At 48.0% G+C, this 26,361-nt stretch overlaps 2 protein-coding genes and 3 non-coding genes across 13 annotated transcripts in view; all 5 read left to right on the top strand.

The window, feature by feature from the left end:
* LOC100894420 (nucleolin) overlaps positions 1–1,778 on the top strand; it is a 28,697-nt gene extending 26,919 nt beyond the window's left edge. For 3 of the 7 annotated variants that reach the window (XM_078328809.1, XM_078328812.1, XM_078328808.1), the window contains exon 7: positions 162–1,778. In XM_078328809.1, the coding sequence (XP_078184935.1) occupies positions 162–235 (74 nt within the window). In that variant the 3' untranslated portion in view covers positions 236–1,778. The remainder of the gene's footprint in view (positions 1–161) is intronic. The other 4 variants (XR_013519146.1, XR_013519147.1, XM_078328813.1 and 1 more) reach the window with 4 other exon arrangements.
* NCL (nucleolin) lies at positions 1,643–25,368 on the top strand. 3 transcript variants are annotated; one of them, XM_035306039.3, is made up of 14 exons: positions 1,643–1,778; positions 16,521–16,652; positions 17,776–18,244; positions 18,937–19,134; positions 19,240–19,326; positions 19,509–19,650; positions 20,673–20,797; positions 21,729–21,852; positions 22,350–22,507; positions 23,022–23,145; positions 23,376–23,509; positions 24,008–24,134; positions 24,496–24,719; positions 24,869–25,368. In XM_035306039.3, the coding sequence occupies exons 2-14, from the start codon at positions 16,551–16,553 to the stop codon at positions 24,943–24,945; spliced, it is 2,091 nt and encodes a 696-aa protein (XP_035161930.1). In that variant the 5' UTR covers positions 1,643–1,778; positions 16,521–16,550; the 3' UTR covers positions 24,946–25,368. The 3 variants fall into 3 exon arrangements, with proteins under 3 accessions (XP_035161930.1, XP_035161927.1, XP_035161931.1); XM_035306036.2 differs by lacking the exon at positions 1,643–1,778 and adding an exon at positions 15,292–15,449; XM_035306040.3 differs by lacking the exon at positions 1,643–1,778 and adding an exon at positions 15,862–16,083.
* LOC118155115 (small nucleolar RNA SNORD82) lies at positions 19,364–19,433 on the top strand. Its single transcript, XR_004745338.1, has one exon. It is a non-coding gene; the product is annotated as a small nucleolar RNA SNORD82 (small nucleolar RNA).
* Positions 23,620–23,699, top strand: LOC118155116 (small nucleolar RNA SNORD20). The gene has a single exon (XR_004745339.1). It is a non-coding gene; the product is annotated as a small nucleolar RNA SNORD20 (small nucleolar RNA).
* LOC118154989 (small nucleolar RNA SNORA75) lies at positions 24,206–24,343 on the top strand. The gene has a single exon (XR_004745227.1). It is a non-coding gene; the product is annotated as a small nucleolar RNA SNORA75 (small nucleolar RNA).
* Positions 25,369–26,361: the final 993 nt, after the last annotated feature.

The following is a 26,361-nucleotide window of genomic DNA, read 5'->3' as shown; positions in this document are numbered from 1 at the left end:
GGGAAATCGTAAACATTTTGATTATCAATTTTAATACAAAGATAGAGGCTATAAAATCTAGGCAGAGAAGCATCCCTCTCTTATGGAAGGTCTTTTATGTGTTTTGTATATCAAGAATCCCTACAGGTATCCTGCAAACTCGATCTTCTCCCATTTTACAGATAAGGGAAACCTAAGCCTCAGAGAGGAAGTAACTCCCCAGGGTCGCACAGCTGGGAAGCCACAGAGCACCTGATTATTCTTGCTCCCCCCACCCATGCCTTTGAGACCATATTGCAGCCACCTCTGCCCCACCACCATCTGTCACACACAGCGCCCCCATGCTGGGTCCACAGGCCCCAGGAAGGGTCACTGGGAGAGCGGAAACCTGCGCACCAGCTGAAGGAACATGGCCAGAGAAACGCATCCCAGAGGCGGCCTCCACCGCCAGCCCAGGGGCAGAGGGGCTCGGGGTCTCAGCGCCTGCGGGTGGGAGATGGCGTCAGGTCTGCACGGCCGACGTTGGGAGTCCTGTGGGCCGCCCGAGGACCACGTAGCCTCAGGGGAATGCTGGGCCAGAGAAGACCCAGTACCTGCCCCAAGGAACCCCAGCCACCCTGCCTGCTTCCTGCCCTGGCCTGACTGCCTGGACTGCCCTCCGCAGGCGCCGTGGCCTCCTTCCTGTTCGCTCTCGAGGCCCCTGCGGCCCCTACCCTACCCTACTCTACCCCACCCCAGCTCCTCTAGCGAAGGTCCCCTAACCTGAGGCTTCTGTGCCACCTTGACAATGTCATCTGCCACCGCAGAGAAGTCCTGAATCTCCTAGACTTTGGTTACTTCTGTTCCTGCCAGGGAAGCACATGCAGGGCCAGCCTCGTGACTTGGGTTCCCGCCCGGGCCTCGCCGTGTGCCTTCTGCTCTCCACAGGGCCTGCTGCCCTCCACCTGAGACCCAGGGCTTCCTGCCGGCCGCCAGCACCAGCCTGACCCTTGGACGAGAGCACAGTACTGCCCAACCCAGGCCTTCTGTAGGGTCCCCTTCTCTCCAGGTACGGCCTCATTATCCCCACGTGGTCCCCTTCCTCCTCGTGGCCGCCCCATGCCCATGTAGGGTTCCCGTTTTCCTGGTGTGGGTTCTCCGTCCTCTCCATGTGGGGTACTGGCCCTCTCCAGGCTTCTGGAAGGTGGGTGAACTGGAGACAACCATGGTCAGGGAGCCTCGGAAAGGCTGAGCAACGGCAGGAAAGGGACGGGCTCAGCGCATTTCTCAGAAGTAAAGTGATGGGATCCCTAGGCAGCGGGAGTCCTGGTACCCAGGACCCCAGTTTGAGGGGCCTGGCGCAAAATGAAAGTGCAGGGCTTGTGCTCGGCAGTAACTCAGACGTCAAGATGGCAACAGCAGAGCTCCCAGCCAAGCCCAGAGCCCCGCCAAATGCAGGCCACACACCCGCAAACCCGTCCTGCTGCATCTGTGAGTCGGGCACCCAGGAAGGCACGGGGCTCAGGGGCTGCCTGGAGAGGCCTGGCCCTCTCCCCGAGCGCCGCTCCAGAGCTGTGCCAGACCCAGGCTGCAGCGGCGCCGCCACCTGCTGGCCGCCTTGAGCCCCTGCTGTGCCTCTTGGAGAGAAGGACATTGTGTGGAGTGGCCAAACGCCTCGTGACCCAGACAGTACCTTCGTAGAAGAGAAAACAGCTGAGGAAGGAGCATTCTGCAGAAGTTCCCATCAGCTACAGCACCCCAGTGACGGTGGCAGCACGTTACTGTAGCTCTTGAACTGCCCTGTGCCTTCCATCAGCAAGGTAAGATGACGATCCCCCCTATATATAAGGAAATGAATTCAGAATTGGAGTTTTCTGGCCTGGTGCGATGGCTCACGCCAGTCATCTCAATACATTGGGAGGCCCAGGCAGGCGGATCATCTAAGGTTAGGTGTTTGAGAGAAGGCTGGCCAATATGGTGAAACCTCATCTCTACTAAAAACAAAACAAAAATTAGCCAGGTGTGATGGCAGGCGCCTGTAAGCCCAGCTACCTGGGAACCTGAGGCAGGAGAATCACTTGAGCTCGGGAGGCTTAAGGTTGCAGTGAGCTGAGATCACCCCACTACACTCCAGTCTGGGTGACAGAGTAAGACTCTGTCGCAAAAAAAAAAAAAGAAAAAAAAAATTGGCGTTTTCTGGCTGCAGAGGCAATGGAGTGGCCTCCTGTGACCTTCTCTATTCTCCAGGTGCTCCCCTGATCATTCTCTGGGTACCTGCCTCTGTCCCCAACTCTGGTGCTGACCCCCTGGGGCTGGGGGTGGGGCAGGTGGCCCAGGAACACACATTATAACCACCACATTGCCTGGGCACAAAGGTGGGGCTGTAATCCAGGGACAGTCTGGCTCTGGGGAACTCCTTTGTGGGAAGTGGCTTCTGGAAAAGATGTTTGCAAGACTCTGTCTCAAAAAAAAAAAAGCAAACCCTAATCCTATACATAAGAAGAAAATGAACATCTGTTTCATCTCTCCAGCCTTCCCACTGCCCCATCAATTTCCAGTTACATTTTGTCACACATTATATGGGAAATTTCCCAGTTATCCACATTACAGCCAAGAATTTCTATTATATTGCATGGCTTCTATTGATTTTATTATTATAAAATAAAATCATCACTGGGCACAGTGGCTCATGCCTGTAATCCCAGAACTTTGGGAGGCCGAGGCAGGTGGATCACGAGGTCAAGAGATCAAGACCATCCTGGTCAACATGGTGAAACCCTGTCTCTACTAAAAATACAAAAAATTAGCCAGGCATGGTGGCGCATGCCTGTAATCCCAGCTACTCAGGAGGCTGAGGCAGGAGAATTGCCTGAACCCAGGAGGAGGAGGTTGTAGTGAGCTCAGATCACGCCATTGCACTCCAGCCTGGGTAACAAGAGCGAAACTCCGTCTAAAAAAAATAATAATAATAAAATAAAATCATATTTTTTTGAGATGGAGTCTTGCTCTGCTGCCCAGGCTGGAGTGCAGTGGCTCCATCTCTGCTCACTGCAACCTCTACCTCCTGGGTTCAAGCTATTGTCCTGCCTCAGCCTCCTGAGTAGCTGGGATTACAGATGTGTGACACCAAGCCCAGATAATTTTTGTATTTTTAATAGAGACGGGCTTTCTCCATGTTGGTCAGGCTGGTCTCAAGCTCCTGACCTCCGGTGATCAGCCCACCTCAGCCTCCTAAAGTGCTGGGATTACAGGCTCGAGCCACCGTGCCTAGCCTGTAATCTCTGCCTCCCAGATTCAAGTGATTCTCCTGCCTCAGCCTCTTGAGTAGCTGGGACTACAGGCATGTGCCACCATGCTCAGCTAATTTTTGTATTTTTAGTAGAGATGGGGTTTCACCATGTTGTCCAGGATGGTCTCAATCTCTTGACCTCATCATCCGCCCACCTTGTCCTCCTAAAGTGCTGGGATTACAGACGTGTGCTAAGCATCTCACTACTTCTTCTTCCTCTTCCTCCTCTTCCTCTTCCTCCTCCTCCTCCTCCTCCTCCTCCTCTTCTTCTTCCTTTTTTTTTTTTTTTGAGACATCGTTTTGCTCTTGCTGCCCAGGCTGGAGTGCAGTGGTGGGATCTCAGCTCACTGCAACCTCTGCCTCCTGGGTTCAAGTGATTCTCCCGCCTCAGCCTCCTGAGTAGCTGGATTACAGTGTGCGCCACCACACCCGGCTAATTTTTGAAATTTTTTTTTTTTTTTTTTTTTGAGACAGAGCCTTGCTCTGTTGCCAGGCACCAAGCTGGAGTGCAGTGGCGCAATCTCGGCTCATTGCAACCTCCGCCTCTTGCGTTCAAGCAATTCTCCTGCCTTAGCCTCCCGAGTAGCTGGGACTACAGGCATGCACCACCATGCTCAGCTAATTTTTGTATTTTTAGTAGAGGCGGGGTTTCACCATGTTGGCCAGGATGCTATGATCTCTTGACCTCGTGATCCGCCCGCCTCGGCCTCCCAAAGTGCTGGGATTACCGGTGTGAGCCACTGTGCCCAGCCTAATTTTTTAATTTTTAGTAGAGACAGGGTTTCATCATGTTGGTCAGGCTGGTCTCAAACTCCTGACCTCAGGTGATCCTCCTGCCTCAACCTCCCAAAGTGCTGGGATTACAGGTGTCAGTCACCACGCTTGGCCAAAAGCTCACTTCTTACTATTGCGTAGTACCTGTTGATTAATTTGGGAAGTATTGCCATCCTAACAAAATTAAATCTTCTGATCCATGAACATGGGCAGTGTTTCCATTTATTACGTCTTTGTTGCTATGTTGTTCTGCAGTTTTTCAGTGTTTGTCTTGTACTTCTTTTGTTAACTTTAAAAGTATAACATTTCTTTTTGATGCACTTGTAAATTCAATTGTCTTCCTAATTCAGTTTTTGATTGTTCATTAGTATTGATAGAAATACCCTTGATTTTTACATATTGATTTTGCATCTTTTGTATCTTGCTTAACTTTTTATTAGCTCTAATAGTTTGTGTGTGTGTGTGTATCCTGTTGGATTTTCTATTCACAGGATCATGTTATCTGCAAATAGAGATAGTTTTACTTTTTTTTTTAACCTAATTGCCCTGGATGGCACTTCCAGTACAATTTGAATAGAAGTGGTGAGAGCAGACACCTTTGCATTGTTCCTGATCTTAAAGCTTTCAGTCTTTCACCACTGGGTTAGATGTTTTTGTAGATGTCCTTTATCAGATTGAGGAAGTACCTGGCTACTGTTTTGTTCAGTGTTTTGCTTTTTGTTAAACATGAAAGGGTGTTGGCTTTTGTGAGCCCTTCCTGCTCTTGTGAGCCCTTAGCCTCCGAAGTAGCTGGGACTACAGGAATATGCCACCATACCTGGCTAATTTATGTTTTGTTTGTTTGTTTGAGATGGAATTTCCCTCTTGTTACCCAGGCTGGAGTGTAATGGCACGGTCTCAGCTCACTCCAACCTCCACCTACCAGGTTCAAGTGATTCTCCTGCCTCAGCTTGGAGAGTAGCTGGGATTATAGGTGCCCACTACCACACCTGGCTAATTTTTATTGAGATAATTACATGCCTTTTGTTGTATGGTTAACACATTTTTGTTTATATTTTGACAGCAAGTCTCATTCTGTCACCCAGGCTGGAGTGCAGTGGTGCAATCTCAGCTCACGTCAACCTCCATCTCCTGGGTTCAAGCAAGTCTCCTGCCTCAGCCTCCTAAGTAGCTGGGACTATAGTTGTGTGCCACTGTGCCCGGCTAATTTTTATATTTGTGATGGAGATGGGGTTTCACCATGTTGACCAGGCTGATCTCAGACTCCTGACCTCAAGTGATCCACCCACCTTGTTCTCCCAAAATGCTGAGATTACAGGCCTGAGCCACCATGCCCAACTGGGTTAACCATTTTTAAAAGCAGTTACGTGGATAGGGTGGTGAATTAGGAACCAGGAAAATGGAAGATGAGTGCAAGAGAGACTTTTAACTGTCTTTTGTTTTATTTTACTTTGAGATGGGATCTCTCTATATGCAGTGGCTACTCACAGGCATGATCTACCTTGGCCGGGCATGGTGGCTCACGCCTATAATCCCAGCACTTTTGGAGGCAGGCAAATCACCTGATGTCAGGAGTTTGAGACCAGCCTGGCCAACATGGTGAAACCCCATCCTAATAAAAATATAAATGTTAGCCAGGTGTGGTGGCTCACACCTTTAATTCCAGCTACTTGGGAGGCTGAGGCAGAAGAATCACTTGAACCCGGGAGGCAGAGGTTATAGTGAGCTGAGATCACGCCACTGCACTTCAGTGTGGGCGACAGAGCAAGACTCTGTCTCAAAAAAAAAAAAAAAAAAGAATAGCTCACTACAGCCTTAAACTCCTGGTCCCAAGTCAGCCTCCTGCCTCAGCATCCTGAGTAGCTGGGACTCTAGGCACACCACCACACCTGACCTGCTCCTTTTATATTTTTTGGTTTCTTGGATGTATTTATTATTCAAAAAATTAAATTATCTTTTTTTGTTGTTGAGACAAAGCCTTGCTTTGTCGCCCAGGCTGGAGTGCAGTGGTGCCATCTTGGCTCACTACAACCTCTGCCTCCAGATTCAAGTGATTCTCCTGCCTCAACCTCTCGAGTAGCTAGGATTACAGCCACCACGCACAGGTAATTTTTGTATTTTTAGTAGAGATGGGGTTTCACCATGTTGGTCAGGCTGGTGTCGAACTCCACACCTCAGGTGATCCACCCACTTTGGCCCCTCAAAGTGCTGGGATTACAGGAGTGAGTCACCACTAAATTATCTCAATTTTTATTATCTAAATTATCACAATTTTTAAAATTTGTGATATATGATACTAGATGTATACATGAAACAAATATTGTTAAATTAAATAAAATGTACTATCTAACTATTTTTAAGTGTATAGTTCAGTAGTGTTAAGTATAGTCACACTGTACAACCTATTTCTAGAACTTTTTCATCTTGCAAAACTGCAACTCTCGGGCTGGGCATGGTGGCTTATGCCTGTATTCTCAGCATTTTGGGCAGCCAAGGTGAGAGGACTTCTTTCTTTCCTATTTTTTTTTTTTTGTTGTTGTTGTTCTGTTGCCCAGGCTGGAGTACAGCGGCCCCATGTCAGCTCACTGTTCACTGCAACCTCTGCCTCCTGGGCTCAAGCCAGCCTCCTACCTTAGCCTCCGAAGTAGCTGGGACTACAGGAATATGCCACCACACCTGGCTAATTTGTGTTTTGTTTGTTTTTTTGAGATGGAATTTCCCTCTTGTTACCCAGGCTGGAGTGCAATGGCACGGTCTCAGCTCACTCCAACCTCCACCTACCAGGTTCAAGTGATTCTCCTGCCTCAGCTTGGAGAGTAGCTGGGATTATAGGTGCCCACTACCACACCTGGCTAATTTTTATATTTTTATTAGAGATGGGGTTTCACCATGTTAGACTGATCTTGAACTCCTGACCTCAGGTGATCCAACACCCTTGGCCTCCCAAAGTGCTGGGATTATAGGCGCCCGGCCCCATCTCTCTTGGAAAAAAAAAAGCAGCAGCTCACAGTGGAGTGGGGAGACGGGAGCATAAGTTTGCTCACTTTTGAGTGTTGTGCAGCTGGTGCAATAGCATGAGGAGGATCTGACCCAGCCTGGGGATTACAGGGAGGACCCCAGGAAGGTGGTTGAGGCTGGAAGACCAGGAGGCTGGAGATGGAGGGGTTCATCTCGGGCAGGGGAAGGAGCACAAGAAGAGGTAGAGGTGGGATAGAGCTCAGAGGACCACCTGGAAGAAGACGGGTGGTCCAGTTGGCTTGGAGTCTGGGCATAGGAACAGGACTAGGGTGTGAGACAAGTGAGGCAGTTGTCTTACATACTGAATTTAAGGCCCCAAATGTCAATGATCAACATAATATTTTAGTGCAATATTTAAAAATAAAAATTAATGCAAGAAAATCCATGATGAACTTATCAAATTTTAAATGACAGGATCAGTGACTGCTGTGCAAGCCACAGTACATCCCGAGGCAAGAGAAATGTCAGTGATAGTGATCTGTGTTCATTTAAAAATCTGATTTTAGGCTGGGCACAGTGGCTCACGCCTGTAATCCCAGCACTCTGGGAGGCCAAGGCAGGCAGATCACTTGAGGTCAGGCATTTGAGACCAGCCTGGCCAATGTGATGAAACCCCATCTCTACTGAAAATACAAAAAAAAAAGGCAGAGTGCAGTGGCTCACACCTGTAATCCCAGTACTTTGGGAGACTGAGGCGGGTGGATCACTTGAGGTCAGGGATTTGAGACCAGCCTGGACAACATGGTGAAACCCCGTCTCTACTATAAATACAAAACTTAGCTGGGCATGGTGGCAGGTGCCTGTAATCCCAGCTACTTGGGAGGCTGAGGCAGGAGAATCATCCAACTCAGGAGGTGGAGGTTGCTGTGAACCAAGATCACGCCACTGCACTGCAGCCTGGGTTGATAGAGGGAGACTCTGTCTTGAAAAAAAAAAAAAAGTTAGCCAGGAATGGTGGTGGGCCCCTGTAGTCCCACGTACTTGGGAAACTGAGGCAGGGGAATCACTTGAACCCAGGAAGTGGAGGTTGCAGTGAGCTGAGATTGGGCCACTGCACTCCAGCCTGGATGACAGAGCAAGACACCATCTCAGGAAAAAAAATAATAATAAAATTAAAATAAAATTCTGATTTTGACGGGCGCAGTGGCCCACGCCTATAATCCCAGCACTTTGGGAGGCTGAGGAGGGAGGAATACTTGAACCCAGGGATTTGAAATCAGCCTGGGCAACATGGCAAGACCTCATCTCTACAAAAAATTAAAAGATAGCCTGGCATGGTGGAACATGCCTGTATTCCCAGCTACTTGGGGGCTGAGGTGGGAGGACCCCTTAAGTTCAGGAGATAGAGATTGCAGTGAGCCAAGGGACACCACTGTACTTCAGCCTGGGTCACAGAATGAGACTCTGCCTCAAAAATATAAGATAAATTTCTGACTTTTTTCATTATGAATTTTTCCTAGTAATTAAAAAATATTGCAGTTAAGGCCGGGCGCAGTGGCTCACGCCTGTAATCTCAGCACTTTGGGAGGCCGAGGCGGGTGGATCATGAGATCAAGAGATCGAGACCATCCTGGTCAACATGGTGAAAATTAGCTGGGCATGGTGGCGCGTGCCTGTAATCCCAGCTACTCAGGAGGCTGAGGCAGGAGAATTGCCTGAACCCAGGAGGCGGAGGTTGCGGTGAGCCGAGATTGCGCCATTGTACTCCAGCCTGGGTAACAAGAGTGAAACTCCGTCTCAAATTAAAAAAAAAAAAAATTGCAGTTAAATATTATTTATCTCAATGATTGAGTTTTTAAGTGTTGTGCCTGAGGCAAGTGCCTTACCTCACCTCAGACCCCCTCTCTGTAGCAGGAATGGGTTTTCTTTGAGATGGAGTCTTGCTCTGTCACCCAGGCTTGTGTGCATTGGTGCGATCTGGGCTCACTGCAACATCTGCCTCCAGGGTTCAAGCAGTTCTCCTGCCTCGACCTCCTGAGTAGCTGGGATTACAGGTGTCTGCCACCAGGCCTGGCTACTTTTTTGTATTTCTAGTAGAGACGGGGTTTCACTATGTTGCCCAGGCTGGCCTCAAACTCCTGACCTTGTGATCCACCTGCCTCGGCCTCCCAAAGGGATTATAGGAGCAAGCCACCATGCCCAGCCTCACGGACTTTTCAGTGGTGGATTGAGACACTTGGATTTTCTCTTGCTGGCTGTCAGAAGTCACTGAAATCCCTCAATTAGAAGAATGTGTTTGTATCTGCTGCTGAGGAAAACTGATGTGGCTGCCGTGTGGTGGGTTAAGATACAGGCAAGACAGGTCAGAATGGCTATGTTAATCCAGGCAGGAACTTGAGAAGGGGCAGTAAGAGAGGGGCAGTGGAAAGCAGAGTGGACCCATTCCAGAGACACTCGAAGTCCAGGCCAGGGGAAGCCCTGGGTCTGGGAGTTGAGGGAGAGGGCAGGGTCTAGACAATGCTACCATCTGAATGCTGGTGTCCCCCCAAATTCATATGTTGAAAGCTAATCCCTAAGGCAAGAGTATGAAGAGCTGGCGCCTTTAGGTGATCCGCTCCTGAGGGCTCCTCCCTCAAGAATGGGATTAGTATCTTATAAAAGGGGCTTACAGGGGCCTTTGGGTTCCTTCTGCCTGTGAAGAAGCAGCAAAAAGGGCACGGTCTAGGAGAGAAGCCCTCGCAGACCCTTTGATCTTGAACTTCCAGCCTCCAAAACTGTGAGCAACACATTTCTGTTGTTTAAAAGGGATCCCATCTAATGTGATAGCAGCTCCAGCCGACTAAGACAACATCCCAGCTCTTGGCTAGGCAAGCTGGGAGCTCTTTTTCCTTTACTGAGGTAGGAAAGACAGCAGTTCACGGGTGGAAGAGGCTGAAATCAGAGTGGAACACTTTACTTGAAGTCTGAAGTTTTTTTTTTTCCTGAGAGTAAGTTTTGTTCTTGTTGCCCAGGCTGGAGTGCAATGGCACAATCTCAGCTCACCACAACCTCTGCCTCCCAGGTTCAAGCAATTCTCCTGCCTCAGCCTCCTGAGTAGCTAGGATTATAGGCATGTGCTGCTACACCCGGCTAATTTTGTACTTTTAGTAGAGACAGGGTTTTTCCATGTTGGTCAGGCTGGTCTTGAACTCCTGACCTCAGGTGATCTGCCCTCTTCAGCCTCTCAAAGTGCTGGGATTACAGGTGTGAGCCACTGCGCCCGGAGAATCTGAAATTTTATAGGGCACCAAAGGGAGCTGTCTGCCAAGCCACTGGGTTACTGAGGAAGAAAGTTGCTCCTGAAGAGCCCCTGAGCTAGGCACCATCAGATGACACTGCCCACAGGAAGGAGGAGCTGCTTGGAGGAGTGGCTCCAAGTAGGTGGGGTACACACAGATGGTAGCTGAAGCCACTGGATAAGGGGGTTACCAGTGAGAGAATGTTGAGAAGAGAGAGGGTGGCAACACTCTTCTTTGAGGAGAAGCTCCAAGGAGGATGCACTCAAGAGACAGAAGCTGCAGAAGGGTCAAGAGAGATAAGAGATAAGGTCTGCAAGGTGTCCTTTGGCTAGAGGGTGTCTGCAGAAGGCAGGGGTGAAGGCCACTTGCAGGGGCTGGGAACCTGGGGGTCCTAGTGGAGCTGCGAGCAACTGTTGTCAACTCTTCCCAGGAGCTTGTTCCTGCAAAGGGCAATGGAATGGAGGGAGGTATTGGAATGGCAGGTGGCAGGCCAGGCACAGTGTTACGCCTGTAACCCCAACACTTTGGGAGGCCCAGGCAGGAGGATCACTTGAGCTTAGGAGTTTGAGACAAGCCTGAGCAACATGGCAAATCCCTGTCTCTATAAAAAATACAAAAAGTAGCTGGGTGTGGCAGGAAACGCCTGTAGTCTCAGCTGCTTGTAGAGCCTGAGGCAGGAGGATCACTTGAGCCTGGGAGGTCGAGGCTGCAGTGAGCTGTGTTCATACCACTGCATTCTGGCCTGGGCAACAGAGTGAGTCTCAAAACAACAACAACAAAAAATGGCGGGTGGTAGCTGAGGAGGTCACTGCTGTGGGACCCCCAGGAGGGGTGAGGAGGGGCTCGCTGGCACAGGAGAAGGGGTGCTTTAGAGAAAGACTGGTTTCCTTGGGGTGGCAGGGAGCGCTCAGGATGTCTGCGAATATATGTAAACCAGAGGGTGGGTCTGTCCTTCCCTTTGAAGGAGAAGATAGGGTAACTCTGTTGACAGAGAGGGCAGAGAAGGAGAGATGAGGGGTCTGAGGGAAGAGGCCTGGCATAGAAGGCCAAGGAGATGGAAATGAGAACGGTCAGGACCTCCTGGAAGATGATCTATCTGGGCTAGCAGCTGGGGCTGCTACCAGGGAGGCTGCTGGGAGGGCAGGGCATTTGGAGGCCCCAAATCTGCATCATCCAGATTCTCTCCAGCAGGGCCCCACCTCCTAGATGGAGAAGCCTGGGAGGTGCAGCAGGGAAGTTGGGGATAGCAACGATCTTGGGCCCTCAGTATCCTCCTCCAGCAGGCTCAAGGGCCTGAGGTTGGTGGCAGGGGGCTGACTCTACCTCTGGGTGAGCAGGTGAAGCTTCTCAGGCTGCCTCCGGAAGACAGAGGCTGGGTTCTCTAGCTCTGGCCCCTGAGACCTCAAGGCACAGGTGCTTCCTGAAGGGGAAGGCTTGCTAATACCCCAAGCAAGGCCTGGCAAGGGAGGAAGAGCTTGGGGTCCCCCTTTGGCATCTGGGGGAAAGTGCTGGGGAAGTTCTGGGTAGTATGCACAGGGCCTCAGTGAACTTGAAAGACAGAAGCAGGCTGGGCTGGTAAACGGACCTTCACAACAAACACCCCAGGCCTCAGGCAAACCTGGAGCTCTGGAAGCTGAGGCTGTGGTCCTCCCAGCCAGCTGGGGTGCCCAGCCCTGTCCTGCTCAGCCACCATGGTTGGGGCTCACCCTGCAGGCTTTGTGAGCTGGATGCTGGCTGAATCTGGCCAGCCCCACCTGCAACTCAAGGGGAGGAGCAGGGGAGACACAGGATATCCCCACCTTTGGACCCTCTGAAGCTTCCCTGGCAGCAGCCTGGCCCCTCATCATGGCCCTCAGTGGAAAAGCCTGGAGTAGGGGGTAGCTGCTTCCTGCTCAGTCCCCTTGGCTTCTCATCAGCAATTCTATCTCATGTCACCACGTCCCTGCACTAAACTCCCTTACTCCGTCTTTTTAAAATACTCAGTGTGGTTTTTCTTGGCTGGTTGGAGCCTAACCGAGATACTTAGTTCCTAGAGCCCCAGACCTGGGAAGTGGAGTTAATCCTTGGAAGCCTGCAGACCCCCTCCATTGGGCTGTGGGACCCTAGCATGAATGTGAGGCCCACTATGGCTCACTGAGTCTCAGGGACCAGAAGTGCCCACTGGGTGCCCCAAGTGGGTGCCTTGCTACACAGGTATAGGGAGGGGCAGCCAGGCCACAGCAGCAGGCAGAGTTGGGCCAGGTCAATGCAGGCCTGGAGAGGCAGCCAGTGACCACTCAAGGCAGTGGTACCCCTGGAGCTTCTGGGCTGGTGGCTGAGGCTGTCACATTCCCCACAAGAATTAGAACCATGGTCATACCCCTCCCCACCATCTAGTTCCTCCTCTGCTAAATGTGAAGCACTGTCTCCCAGCCTTGGAGCTCACGGGCAGCAGATAACCCAGTACTTGGGAGAACATCTATCAAATGTAAAAGGCCATACTCTTGACCCAGCTGTTCTACAGATGATTTGTGTAAAATAAAGCATGTGAAAAGGTTATTTGCTATAGCAGTTTGTAATGGCCAAACATAGCAAACAACCCTAAATGGACCAGCAAGGGTGACTAGATAAATTGTGATCCTTCCACACAAGGAACACCATGTAGCTATTTAAAAAGAGGCAGCTCCATGTGTGTTTATGTAGATGAGTTACAAGATACACATAGTTAAAAGGAGAGTTCAGAACAGTGTATATGATAGCGTTTGCATTAAATATAACAAATACACTTGTCTATTTGCAAGTATGACTGAATCTGGTAGGATATACAATAGACTGGCACTGCCTTGAGACTGGGAATCCTAGAGGACAGGGAGGGAAGGGAGACTTCATTTACTGTACATCTGTTTGAATCTTTTGAATTTGTACTATGTGTGTACTTTACAATTCAATAAATAACTCACATTTTCAAAACAAAAGAGCATTTAGAAACAAATAGGCCAGATGTGGTGGCTCTTATCTATAACCCCAGTGCTTTTGGAGGCTGAGGCAGGAGGACTGATTCAGCTGGGAGGACTGATTGAGCTGGGGAGGTCAAGGCTGCAGTGAGCCATGATCCTGCCACTGCCCTCCAGCCTGGGTGACAGTGAGATTCTGTCTCAAAAAAAAGAAAGAAAGAAAGTGGAATGTCGCAGCAGTGTCTTCACTTACATCCTACTCCACTGCTAGCTATGTGACCCTCGACAAGTTAATTTACCTCTATGCCCCAGTTTCTGTAAAACAGTGATACCTTTTTGGAAAGGTTATTTTGAAGAGCAAGTGAATGAATATGTGAAGAGATGGAAGAACGCCTGGCCTGAGTCAGCATTATGAAGTGTTAGATATTGCTATTTTGCTGCCCCAGACTAACTCCAAAGCAATGCCACTTATGCGGGCTCTCCCTGCTGCTGCTTCTACCTAAATACTTCACTCATTTAGCAAACAATTTTCTTTTTTTGAGACAGGGTCCTTTTTTTTTGAGACGGAGTTTTGCTCTTGTTGCCCAGGCTGGAGTGCAATGGTGCGATCTTGGCTCACTGCAACCTCACCTCCCGGGTTCAAGCGATCCTCCCACCTCAGCCTCCAGAGTAGCTGGGACTCCAGGTGAGCTCCACCCTGCCCCCCTAATTATTTTTTTTTGTAGAGAGGGCGTCGCACTGTACCCAGGCCAGTCTAAAGTTCCTGGACTTAAGCAATCCTCCTGCCTCAGCCTCCCAAAGTACTGGGATTACTGGCATGAGCCAGCGCGCCCGGCCTTAACAAGTAATTTTCTTTCTTTTTGAGACCGAGTGTCGGCTCTGTCGCCCTGGCTGGAGTGCAGTGGCACGATCTCGGCTCACTGCAGCCTTCGCTGTGCCAGTTCAAGGGCCTCGTTCTCTCAAAGTGGTGGGATTGAAGGCGTGGGTCACCGCGCCCAGACTCAGGTGATTTTTAAACAAGTCCGGCCGTAGCTGCAGGTATCCTGGTTCTGTAGGAACGACGAAGTATGGACGGATCCACACCTGGATCTATGGATGGGAAGGATCTCAGGGAGGCCCTGGACGGAGGGAAATGCTCTGGTTTGCTAAGCCTGGCACCGACTGAGACCCACCCACAAAGCGACCCATGGAAGTCCCTGGCGGCCTCCTCTGCTCTGCCGCGGGGGAGCCCTGCAGGTGGCTCCCGACCTGCTCCCGGGCCATCTGGTGACGCTGACTTCGCAGCCACCACCTTAACTGGCGCGTAATACCAACCAGGGAACCCGTGGGCGGCCAGAGGCCCGGCTCTACGGTCAGCCCGCCCAGGCACCTCTCCCTGCCATGTGAGGCCAGAAAGTTACTTCTCCGAGGCTGTTTCCCGTGACCAGAAATACCTCCCGCCTGAGGTTCTGTGGGGTAGGGGAGGTTCGTGCACTTCTCACAGAAAACGTCGCACAGACCCGCCACTGCCTTTATTAAGAGCTCTCAGGAGGCTGCCTGGAGCCGAGGGTGTCTCCGGCCCCATGCTCGCGGGCATCAGGGCGAAGCTGTGCCCCCGAAAGGGCCAACGGGAACTCCGCGGTCCCTGAACTTCCGGCGCTGGAGGGCTCCTCGCTCAGGGCTGCCGGGAGCCGCGGCGTGAGTGCGTGCCGGGGCCGCGCGCGGGATCTCTGAGGCCTCGAACCTCAGGGCTGTCGGAGTCTAGAGATGCAACCACGCTAGAGAAACGAAGGCCGCCCGATTTACACCACCCCCGCGCTCCCCTCACACCCGGCGCCAAAAACGCTAGTCCCACGGCGCAGGCTGGGACCCGCGCGCCCACGGCCCAATCAGCGCGGGCCTTCCACAAAGCGAGCCCCGCCCCCACGCCGCTGCTGCCAGCACCTCCCCCTCCCGTGGCCGTCTCGGCCCGCCCATTCCCAGCCCCGCGCCGTTCTTGGTTAGAAGCTCGCGATTGGCTCATAGGGACGGCCGCGAGCTCTGGTTGGCCGGCGCGGAGTCACGAGGGCGTCGTCGTCGTCTTTCCACAGGCGATTACTGGGCAGGCTCTGTCTTTCGCCTCAGTCTCGAGCTCTCGCTGTCCTTAGGGTGTACGTGCTCCGGGATCTTCAGTACCGCGGCCGCCATCGCCGTCGCTTGGCTCCCTCTGGGCTCATCTGCGTCACTTGCTCGCTCCACACTCCGCCGCCATAAGCTGTCGTCATGGTGAAGCTCGCGAAGGTAAGCGGCCTTGAGTGCGAGCACCGAGATCTAGGCCTGCTTTCCGAGGGGTGAGCGCGGCGCCGCGGGGAGGAGGGCCTGCGCGCAGTCCCGGCCGCGTTCGAGGGCGCCATGCTGCGGGAAGTCTCGCGCGATTAGTGGGGAGGTCTCGCGGTTTCTGGCTACTTGGTGGCGAGGTGAAGAGCTTCTGCAGGTGTTGGGGGCGGCGAACGCGGCGGGAAAGACAGAGTCACTGAGCGCGGGGAGGGGGCGCTAGGCCCCGGGGCAAGGAGATGAGACCAGACTCATCTCGCGTACGAGATGCGACGCGTACGAGCTAGAACCCGACTCCTGACGCACGTGCCCGGGAGCGCGGCCTGCCACGTGGGCCTCGCCGCGTGGGTCCGGGAATCTCCAGAGGGAGTGGTGCGTTAGGGTGGGAAATGGCGGTATCGGCCCGAGTCGGAGGACCGGCTGCGCTCGGGATGTCTGCCCCTGCCCGGCAAGCCGACACGTGGTGGGCCCCGGAAGGTGGCTCTGCCGCGGTGTTTCGGGCACGTGGTGGCCTACCAGGTACCCCCACGTGGCCGCGCCGCCTCTTTTAGGGGCGGGGTTGTCTCGCTGGGAAAGGAATAACGTTCATCAGAAAACCAAGGTATTTTTTTTAAGTGCCTTAATGATCTTCACTCATAATTTGGATTTGGATTTGGATAAGGGTTGTAGAATAAGGTTCCGGGATTTGAAGTACTAAAACACGGGTGTACTTAGAAAGCCTAAGGAAAAAAAAAAGTCAAACCTACGGTAAAAAGTCAACCTGAAGAAATGATTTCTTCACTTCTTCAGGTTGACTTTTTACCGTAGGTTTGATTTTCTGTTTGTAGAGCCTGACAGCAAACATGTGTGGGCGGTTGAGAGCAGGACCTCTTGCATTGCCATTAGGGCTAGTTTTTATGTTAGTTGTGCTGTTTGGCCCTATGAGAAATGGATCTGAGGAAGGAGATGATGGCGTTTTACACTGAACAGTAATGGCAAAACGTGAATGGCCTGAAATGTCGAAGTGAAGATGTGATGATGTACTTGTTACCATTTTAGGCAGGTAAAAATCAAGGTGACCCCAAGAAAATGGCTCCTCCTCCAAAGGAGGTAGAAGAAGATAGTGAAGATGAGGAAATGTCAGAAGAAGAAGAGGAAGAAGAAGAAGAAGATGATAGCAGCGGAGAAGAGGTAATTTCATCCAACTCAATGCGGAATTAAGTTAAAACTACAAAATGGGGAGTTAGGACATGAAATTGGATGTCTATGATAAAAATAAGATTTTATTCATCTGCGTATCTCCTGTTGTAGTGATCGAGTGTTTCACAAGCTCTTCGTTCATGTCAAGATGTCATTTGGCTAAATATTTGAATGTGAGTTTGAGACAGATCTGGGGATCTCCTTTCCATGTGCCTCTGCAGGGCTTGGAGTGTGATTTGTTGTGCTGAATCGTTACATTTGTCCAGTTTCAACATGTTATCCTCACCCCCACATTTTAGACACAAGGGAAAGATCTGTTCTCTCAATGGCAGAGCTGGGCGTTGTATTCAGATCTGAGGATAACCTTACCAGATTCCTTTCCTAGGCTCCATTTAAGATTAATTGGTCTCTATTCCATTACACTACTCACTGTGTTACTGTTGTCTCTGGTGTAGACTGAGGGCTGCCACCGCCCTTTGTGTTAACGTTTACCCTCTAGCACTCCTGGCTATTTATTTGTTCGCTATGAAGACAAGTGAGGACTGAATTGTGCTCAGACTTCTCTTTGAGAATTGAATAAAAGTTACTTTTCCATACATTGCCTGATAAAACTAGTAATCAAAAAGCAGATTTCAGTGGGACTTTATTAATGTAGCTAAATGGTGGATTCATCGTTTTGTAAGGGATATTCAGCCTATTTGATCTTCATTTCATCTCGTATCTTAAGAATTGAGCTTCACCAAGCTTGGTACCAGCACCTACTGTAGGAGCCTCAGATGATTTAATAACAGTTAATGCTTGGAGCCTCCTATGTGTACGGTTGTGAATAATTTACACATAGCAATTCCTGTTCCTTAGACATGTAAGGATGATACTATTACCATTTTCAGGTGAGAAAGTTGGGATTTGGGAAAGTATGAGGTATGAGAATTCAGAGGTATTTTAAGTGTTCAGAAGGGTTCCTTATTCCTAGATATTCACCTGATAATATGGAGTTTAACATGGTAACGTGTGTCTAGGGCTTGTGGTCTTGAACCATAGGCATTGACAGAATCTAACACTAGTTGGGACCATGGTTGTCTTCTTACTGGTTTGGTTTTCATTTATTCTCAAGGTTGTCATACCTCAAAAGAAAGGCAAGAAGGCTGCTGCAACCCCAGCAAAGAAAGTGGTAGTTTCCCCAACAAAAAAGGTTGCAGTTGCCCCACCGGCCAAGAAAGCAGCTGTCACTCCAGGCAAAAAGGCAGCAGCAACACCTGCCAAGAAGACAGTTACACTGGCCAAAGCAGTCGCCACACCTGGCAAGAAGGGAGCCACACCAGGCAAAGCATTGGTAGCAACTCCTGGTAAGAAGGGTGCTGCCATCCCAGCCAAGGGGGCAAAGAATGGCAAGAATGCCAAGAAGGAAGACAGTGATGAAGAGGAGGATGACAGTGAGGAAGATGAGGATGATGACGATGATGAGGATGATGATGAATTTGAACCAGCAGTGGTGAAAGCAGCAGCTGCTGCCCCTGCCTCAGAGGATGAGGACGATGAGGATGATGAAGATGATGATGAGGAGGATGAGGATGATGAAGATGGTAAGGCGTTCTCTTGGTAGTTACTAGGCTTCTGTTTGCAAGTTATCTTGATTCTGGGAGCAATACTATGTATTCCTTCCACAACAACCTGGAGATCCTGGAGGTGAGATTGGAATCCTTGTGGGAATTCTCTGGGCTGTTGTGTGCCAGACTTAATTACCCATTAATGATTTTGTGCCTTGAGAAAATTTCAACAGCATAGTCTGATTGTTTTTCATAATACAGGATTTTGGTTCAAAGTGATTTTTTTTTTTTTTTTTTTTTTAAATTTTTTTGAGACTGAGTTTTTGCTCTGTTGCCATGGCTGGAGTGCAATGGCATGATCTTGGTTAACTGCAACCTCTGTCTCCTGGGTTCAAGCGATTCTCCTGCTTCAGTCTCCCAAGTAGCTGGGATTACAGGTGCCTGCCACCACACCTGACTAATTTTTGTATATTTAGTAGAGGTGGGGTTTGACCATATTGGCCAGGCTGGTCTCGAACCTTGACCTCAGGTGATGCACCCACTTTGGCCTCCCAAAGTGCTGGGATTACAGGTGTGAGCCACTGTGCCTGACCCTAAGTGGTCTACTCTTGCCATGACTATTAACTAACCATGGTGACAGGACTACACTTTATGTCCATTAGATTTTAAAACCGCTATTTATTTCTGGTGATTGCTGGAATTTTTTGACTAGGTGGCTTTTCTTTCAGACTCTGAAGAAGAAGCTATGGAGACTACGCCAGCCAAAGGAAAGAAAGCTGCAAAAGCTGTTCCTGTTTCTGTGAAAGCCAAGAACGTAGCTGAAGATGAAGATGAAGAGGATGATGAGGACGAGGATGATGATGAAGATGATGATGAGGATGAGGAGGAAGATGATGAGGACGAGGAGGAAGAAGAGGAAGAAGAAGGTAATTAAATTAGATTCTGACATACATTGACATGAGATGTTTAAAGGAGACACTTAAGTGTTTGTGGTTATTGATGGGTGATACATTGTTTGACATCTTGTCCAGAGCCTGTCAAAGAAGCATCTGGAAAACGAAAGAAGGAAATGACCAAACAGAAAGCAGCTCCTGAAGCCAAGAAACAGAAGGTGGAAGGTAACTTGCAGAATTGGGGGATGTGGGGGAGATAAACAGCACAAATGATGAATGACAAAGGGACTTAATACTGAAACTTGATGTTACCTTGCAGTGTGCTGATGTGCTGTGTATAGAAATTTTGCATTGGAAACTTTTTACCACACTTTACAAATAGACTGAGTTCAGCTTTTTTTGAATAGGCACAGAACCGACCACGGCTTTCAATCTCTTTGTTGGAAACCTAAACTTTAACAAATCTGCTCCTGAATTAAAAACTGGTATCAGTGATGTTTTTGCTAAAAATGATCTTGCTGTTGTGGATGTCAGAATTGGTATGACTAGGTAAGTGCTTCCCTGCATCTTACACATGGGTCTGTTAACGCCTTTCCCTCCCCTATTAGCACTTTAGCCTGGTGCTTTTAAACATGAATAATGTAAACATCTTCAAGGATTAGCATTAGTGAACTAAGTTAAAATCAAATTATAGAGCCCCTAAAGCGCAATTTTTTAATATAGGATAACTCTTAGTATAGGATGGAATAATCTTTAGTTTGTTTTTTTTTTTTTTTTTTTTTTTTTTTTGTGACAGAGTCTCATTCTCACCCAGGCTGGAGTGCAGTGGTGCAGTCTTGGCTCACTGCAACCTCCGCCTCCTGGGTTCAAGTGAGATTCTCCTGTCTCAGCCTCCCGAGTAGCTGGGACTTACAGGCATGTGCTACCATGCCCAGCTAATTTTTTGTATTTTTAGTAGAGACGAGGTTTCACCGTGTTAGCCAGGATGGTCTCGATCTCCTGACCTTGTGATCTGCCCACCTCAGCCTCCCAAACTGCTGGGATTACAAGCCTGAGCCACAGCACCCGGCCAGTAAGTTTTAATAATTTGGTGTTAGGAGCATTGCTTGAACCTGGGAGATGGAGGTTGCAGTGAGCCAGGATCATGCCACTGCACTCCAGCCTGGACAACAGAGCAAAACTCTGTCTCAATTTAAAATAATAATTTGATGTTTATTTTTTTGGAAGTACCTAAAACTGTTAGACTTGACTAGTCACAGTGAATGCTTTTATCCAGACAGGATTCTCCTGTATTAGTGCTTATAGGTGTTCTTTTCAGCTGCTGTGGTCAGTTGTTAGAAGCAATTTAGCTAGTAATGAGGACCTCAGAGGTGAATGTGCATGTCATATCTTCACACTAAGACCTTGTTCTGTAGCTACAATTTGCAGAGCCTTGACTTTATTTTGCTAATACCAGTGGTGCTTTTTAATGTGATCTTTGTTTGTACCATCACATTTGTCTGGAATACATATTGTGGATTTCGATTTGTGTTTTCACCTGTTGGAATTTTGCCCTCTTCTTCACCTCAAAGGAAATTTGGTTATGTGGATTTTGAATCTGCTGAAGACCTGGAAAAAGCCTTGGAACTTACTGGTTTGAAAGTCTTTGGCAATGAAATTAAACTAGAGAAACCAAAAGGAAAAGACAGTAAGAAAGGTATGTAGTGATTTAGGAGATGATGCAGCAAACCCAGGCGCTAGACTGCTAGGGAGAATGCTTTGGAACCCGTTTATTTATTTTTTTAAATTTTATTTTATTTATTTATTTTTGAGACGGAATTTTGCTCCCGTTACCCAGGCTGGAGTGCAGTGGCGCGATCTCTGCTCACTGCAACCTCTGCCTCCTGGGTTCAGGGAATTCTCCTGCCTCAGCCTCCTGAGTAGCTGGGATTACAGGCACGCGCCACCATGCCCAGCTAATTTTTTGTATTTTTAGTAGAGATGGGGTTTCACCATGTTGACCAGGATGGTCTCGATCTATTGACCTCGTGATCCACCCGCCTCGGCCTCCCAAAGTGCTGGGATTACAGGCGTGAGCCACCGCGCCCGGCTCCTTTTATTTTTAAAAAAATGTTTACCCTGCTTTCTTAATGCGGGATTTAATGAGTTAGTGTTTACAAGAGTACTCGGTGCTGCTTGCTAGTGTTACGGTGTAAATTCCTGAGTTAGGCAAATGAGCACTTTCATTGAGAATAAGATTAGATGCACCTAAATTAAAGGGTTCTGTCTTCACTGAAACTAGAGTAGGTCCCTAATTACGGTTTGAATCCTTTGCTTTTTTTCTCGATACAGTTGTAGTGTTTTAAATTGGTATATTCATTTTTTTGTTTGTTTCTAAAAATCATGCACATCTACTCTAGGTTGAACTCTAGTTTGAACAGATAGTTTGACATCAGCTGTGACAACATGGAGGGACCACTTGTGTGTTGCCACCGCGGTATCTCCATATTGAGCACAGAGCCTTGTATATCATGGGATCTCAAATTATTTGTTGAATAGAGCTATGTCTGTTTTTGCCCCACTTTTATTGTCGCTAAATGTTCAGGGTTTTTTTAGGCCATACAGCTAATTTTTATTTTTTAATCTAGAACGAGATGCGAGAACACTTTTGGCTAAAAATCTCCCTTACAAAGTCACTCAGGATGAATTAAAAGAAGTGTTTGAAGATGCTGCGGAGATCAGATTAGTCAGCAAGGATGGGAAAAGTAAAGGGTATGTTCTGTCTATTGAAATGTTGGGGTTTTTAAGGTTTTTACAACATTAACGCACTTTCCTGCATTAACAAAAGAAATGTTGGTTTGATTTTCTTAGGTGTAATCGTGGGCCATTTAATCTGTAAACCTGTGCCTCAATTACCCATCTGTACTGTGGGGATAACGTACTCATAGGGTGATTTTAAAAGACAAGCTAATACATATAAAGGAGCAAGAAATGTGCCTAGCTTATAATAAATAAGTTTTGTAAGTAGTAGCAGTGCTTTCAGTGAGGTGAAGTGACTGAAGAAAATTGAGTTTTTGTAAAACTTTTTAGTGGGAAAGCGGAAGCTCAAGTTTTGATTGAAAATTAGAAGGGAAGTTTGGCATTTTGATTGGCATAAAACTAAGGGCATTTATTGTACTCAGATCTGAAGCAAGTTCTGTGTTGCTGAGGTAAAAGCATTTGTGTTAATATGGTTTTTAAAATCACTAGTTCTTCTCCCTCCATTGCAGGATTGCTTATATTGAATTTAAGACAGAAGCTGATGCAGAGAAAACCTTTGAAGAAAAGCAGGGAACAGAGATTGATGGGCGATCTATTTCCCTGTATTATACTGGAGAGAAAGGTCAAAATCAAGACTATAGAGGTGGAAAGAATAGCACTTGGAGTGGTAAGAAATTAGGCTTGTTACAGGGTTGCAGAATTGGAGAGAAATCCTTTGTCTTTGTACTTCCTAAGTACTTTTTAATCAAAGTTACTTAAACGTAAGTGAAGATCAGGACATTATACTTCTAGTCATACTCTTAATTGGAGTAGTAATTTCTAGTCCTGAATGAGAGCTCTGAAATCATTTTGCATTGGAACACAGTAGGCAAATCAAGCTTCCTTTGTAGGTATGTTTTGTACTTTAAATGACTTCAACCATGTGTGTTTTGAACTTAGATTATTGTTCTAGGAAAACAGACCAGTAGTCAGCCTATACATAAAGAACAACCTGCAGGACATTGCAGCATATATACTAGGTACTCAGTATGTTGAGTAACAGAAGTGGATTTTACTTACATCAGTATTTGTGTAATAACTCTTTCAAGCACTGAAATTCTTAGGAATAAGATAGTACTGCTGTGAGCAAAGTTGGGAACCTGTGTGTCAAAGTTTTAAGATTGTGGCATCTCTGTCTGCAGGTGAATCAAAAACACTGGTTTTAAGCAACCTCTCCTACAGTGCAACAGAAGAAACTCTTCAGGAAGTATTTGAAAAAGCAACTTTTATCAAAGTACCCCAGAACCAAAATGGCAAATCTAAAGGGTAAGATAATACCTTTATGTCATCAGTTATGGTCTGTGTGTGTCTTATAGGTCTAAAGGAAGGTAAGGTCATGTGTGATCCTGTCAGAAAAGCCAAATCATTTTAGTTATGTAAATGAGTGTAAATAGCATCATTTAGGTATGGACTTGAGGGAAGGGGCTTGGCAGCATCATGTGACAGAGGACCATGTGCCTGGCAGCTTAGTCTAAGCATTAACTGTTCATCCTCAGGTATGCATTTATAGAGTTTGCTTCATTTGAAGATGCTAAAGAAGCTTTAAATTCCTGTAATAAAAGGGAAATTGAGGGCAGAGCCATCAGGCTGGAGTTGCAAGGACCCAGGGGATCGCCTAATGCCAGAAGCCGTAAGTTAACCTGGATAGGATGCTGTGGTTGGGGGTGGCACTCCAGTGCTTTCAGTGCTTATTTTTTGCACAACTTCTGTGTTTTCTGTTGCTGCTGAGTGAAGAATAACTGGATATGATGACTGATTACCTGAGAAATAATTGATGAAATCTCAAGAAAATTCCTCTAGATAGTCAAGTTCTGATCCAGCTGTCAACTCAGAGCAGCAAGCTTGCCTGTGATTTCCTGCCCCTCCAGTGGGCAGCACTTGCTTGGGTTGCTTCTCACACTTTCCATATTAGTTCTGGGGCAGGAGATCAACTATGCAGGGGCAATTTAGAAATGGAAACTCACAACAGCCTTATTTGAATTAAAACTAGTTGGCTTAGTTGCTTTTAACTGCTTTTCCACTAAGACAAGCATTCTTGGCCAATAGTCATACTAGGCATCGTGCAGATTTCATTGTTATTATGTCTAAACTGTGACTTCACATAGTCACAATTTTTTTCCTTCCCCAGAGCCATCCAAAACACTGTTTGTCAAAGGCCTGTCTGAGGATACCACTGAAGAGACATTAAAGGAGTCATTTGACGGCTCTGTTCGGGCAAGGATAGTCACTGACCGGGAAACTGGGTCCTCCAAAGGGTAAGGACAAGAAGCATGGGTGCTGCCTCCACTTGAAGGGGTTTTTGTTGTGGAGACCCCGACTCTAATGTGTCTTCTCATTGAGCTCCTTTCTGTCTATCGATGGCAGTTTATGGATTCGCACGAGAAGAAGAAGAGAATTCACAGAACTGTCATTATTTTACCTTCTGTCTTTACAGAGGTATATTTGGCTGTTTTGTGAGACATTCTGGGGTTCAAGCTGTCATACCAGTTAGTTTTCCATAGAGAACTATTCTGTCACTGGTTCTCTTCCCAACCAAACAAGACTACTTGCCTGAACTTACCTGGGACATGTGCAGCAGGTGCTTTTTATAATGGGCAATTTCATTTGGTGTTCTAGGTTTGGGTTTGTAGACTTCAACAGTGAGGAGGATGCCAAAGCTGCCAAGGAGGCCATGGAAGATGGTGAAATTGATGGAAATAAAGTTACCTTGGACTGGGCCAAACCTAAGGGTGAAGGTGGCTTTGGGGGTCGTGGTGGAGGCAGAGGTGGCTTTGGAGGCCGAGGTGGTGGCAGAGGAGGCCGAGGAGGATTTGGTGGCAGAGGCCGGGGAGGCTTTGGAGGTAAGGTATACAGGGATGACTTCTTCAGTATGTACTGGATGCCACACAGCATATATGCTTCAGACCCTGTACCCTGTCAGGATTCCTAATCACTGGGGAGGAGGAGCTTTGTATACATACTTTAACAGCGTCTTGCTTTCCCCCTGTAGGGCGAGGTGGCTTCCGAGGAGGCAGAGGAGGAGGAGGTGACCACAAGCCACAAGGAAAGAAGACGAAGTTTGAATAGCTTCTGTTCCTATGCTTTCCCTTTTCCATTTGAAAGAAAGGACTCTGGGGTTTTTACTGTTACCTGATCAATGACAGAGCCTTCTGAGGACATTCCAAGACAGTATACAGTCCTGTGGTCTCCTTGGAAATCGTATAGATAACATTTCAAGGGCAATACCTTGTTGGTTTTGACTGGATATTCGTATAAACTTTTTAAAGAGTTGAGTGATAGAGCTAACCCTTATCTGTAAGTTTTGAATTTATATTGTTTCATCCCATGTACAAAACCATTTTTTCCTACAAATAGTTTGGGTTTTGTTGTTGTGGTTTTTTTGTTTTTTGTTTTTTTGCGTTCTGGGGGTTGTAAAAAGAAAGCAAAATGTTTTATCATGGTTTTTGCTTCAGCAGCTTTAGGACAAATTAAAAGTCAACTCTGGTGCCAGACGTGTTACTTCCTAAAGAGTGTTGCCCCTGGATTGTCACTGGAGAGCATGGCATAGCCAGCTCTGCCACCTGCTTCATCCTTACCAATGGAAATGCTCAGTGTGTGCATTTCCAGTGTCCCAGCCCACAACTTGGCTGAAAAGCTGGTGAGGGCACCCACTCCTACAGCCCTGGTGCTGGCTTGAAGGTGGCTGCAGCTTCTCCCACTTGTAGCAAGCCTGAGGATTATGTCCAGAAGAAGACTCTGGAAAGTATGGGAACACAGGTTTCCTAGGACAAGTAGTTAAGAGCATCAGGGTCAGGCACTGCCTCACGCCTGCAATCCCAGTACTTGGGGAGGTGAGGGCAGGCAGATGACTTGAGGTTAGGAGTTTAAGACCAGCCTGGCCAACATAGTAAAACCCTGTCTCTACTAAAGATATAAAATTAGCTCCGTGTGGTGGTATGCGCTTGTAGTCACTGCTACTCAGGAGGCTGAAGCAGGAGAGTCAGGTCAAACCCGGGAAACAGGTTACAGTGAGCTGAGCGTGCATCACTACAGGGCATGCCCACAAGCTGGGCAACGGCGAGACTACAAAGAAGCACTTCTGGAATAGAACTCATGCTAGATGGATAGACCAAAGGACATTGGGACTGTGGGGCTGAGGAGGAAACTGCCAATCCAGTAAAGCCCAAAAAAGCCATTCATTCTGCACTACATATATTGCTTATTTTCTGGTCATAAGTAATTGGCTTATAAGCAAGGTCTAAGTCAAAGGACTATCAACATTGTGATGAATTTAACTGAAACCCAGTGCCTAAAATCAACGTAGGTAGCCAAGTCCAAAAGCCTGTTCTGGTCAGGCCAGTGAAATCAGTTAACTGTTAAGTTTAGAAGGCAACCTGAAGACGACAGCTGCTTTGGGTTTACTCTGGTTGAGTTGGGTATTGAAATCTTAAGGATCCCTGTGCTTATCACCTGCTTGTCAGCCCTGTTCAGTGTCCAGGGGAT

The sequence above is a fragment of the Callithrix jacchus genome, chromosome 6 (genome assembly GCF_049354715.1).
Source record: "Callithrix jacchus isolate 240 chromosome 6, calJac240_pri, whole genome shotgun sequence".
NCBI classification, from domain to species: domain Eukaryota; kingdom Metazoa; phylum Chordata; class Mammalia; order Primates; family Cebidae; genus Callithrix; species Callithrix jacchus.
This window is presented reverse-complemented; position numbering and strand designations above follow the sequence as displayed.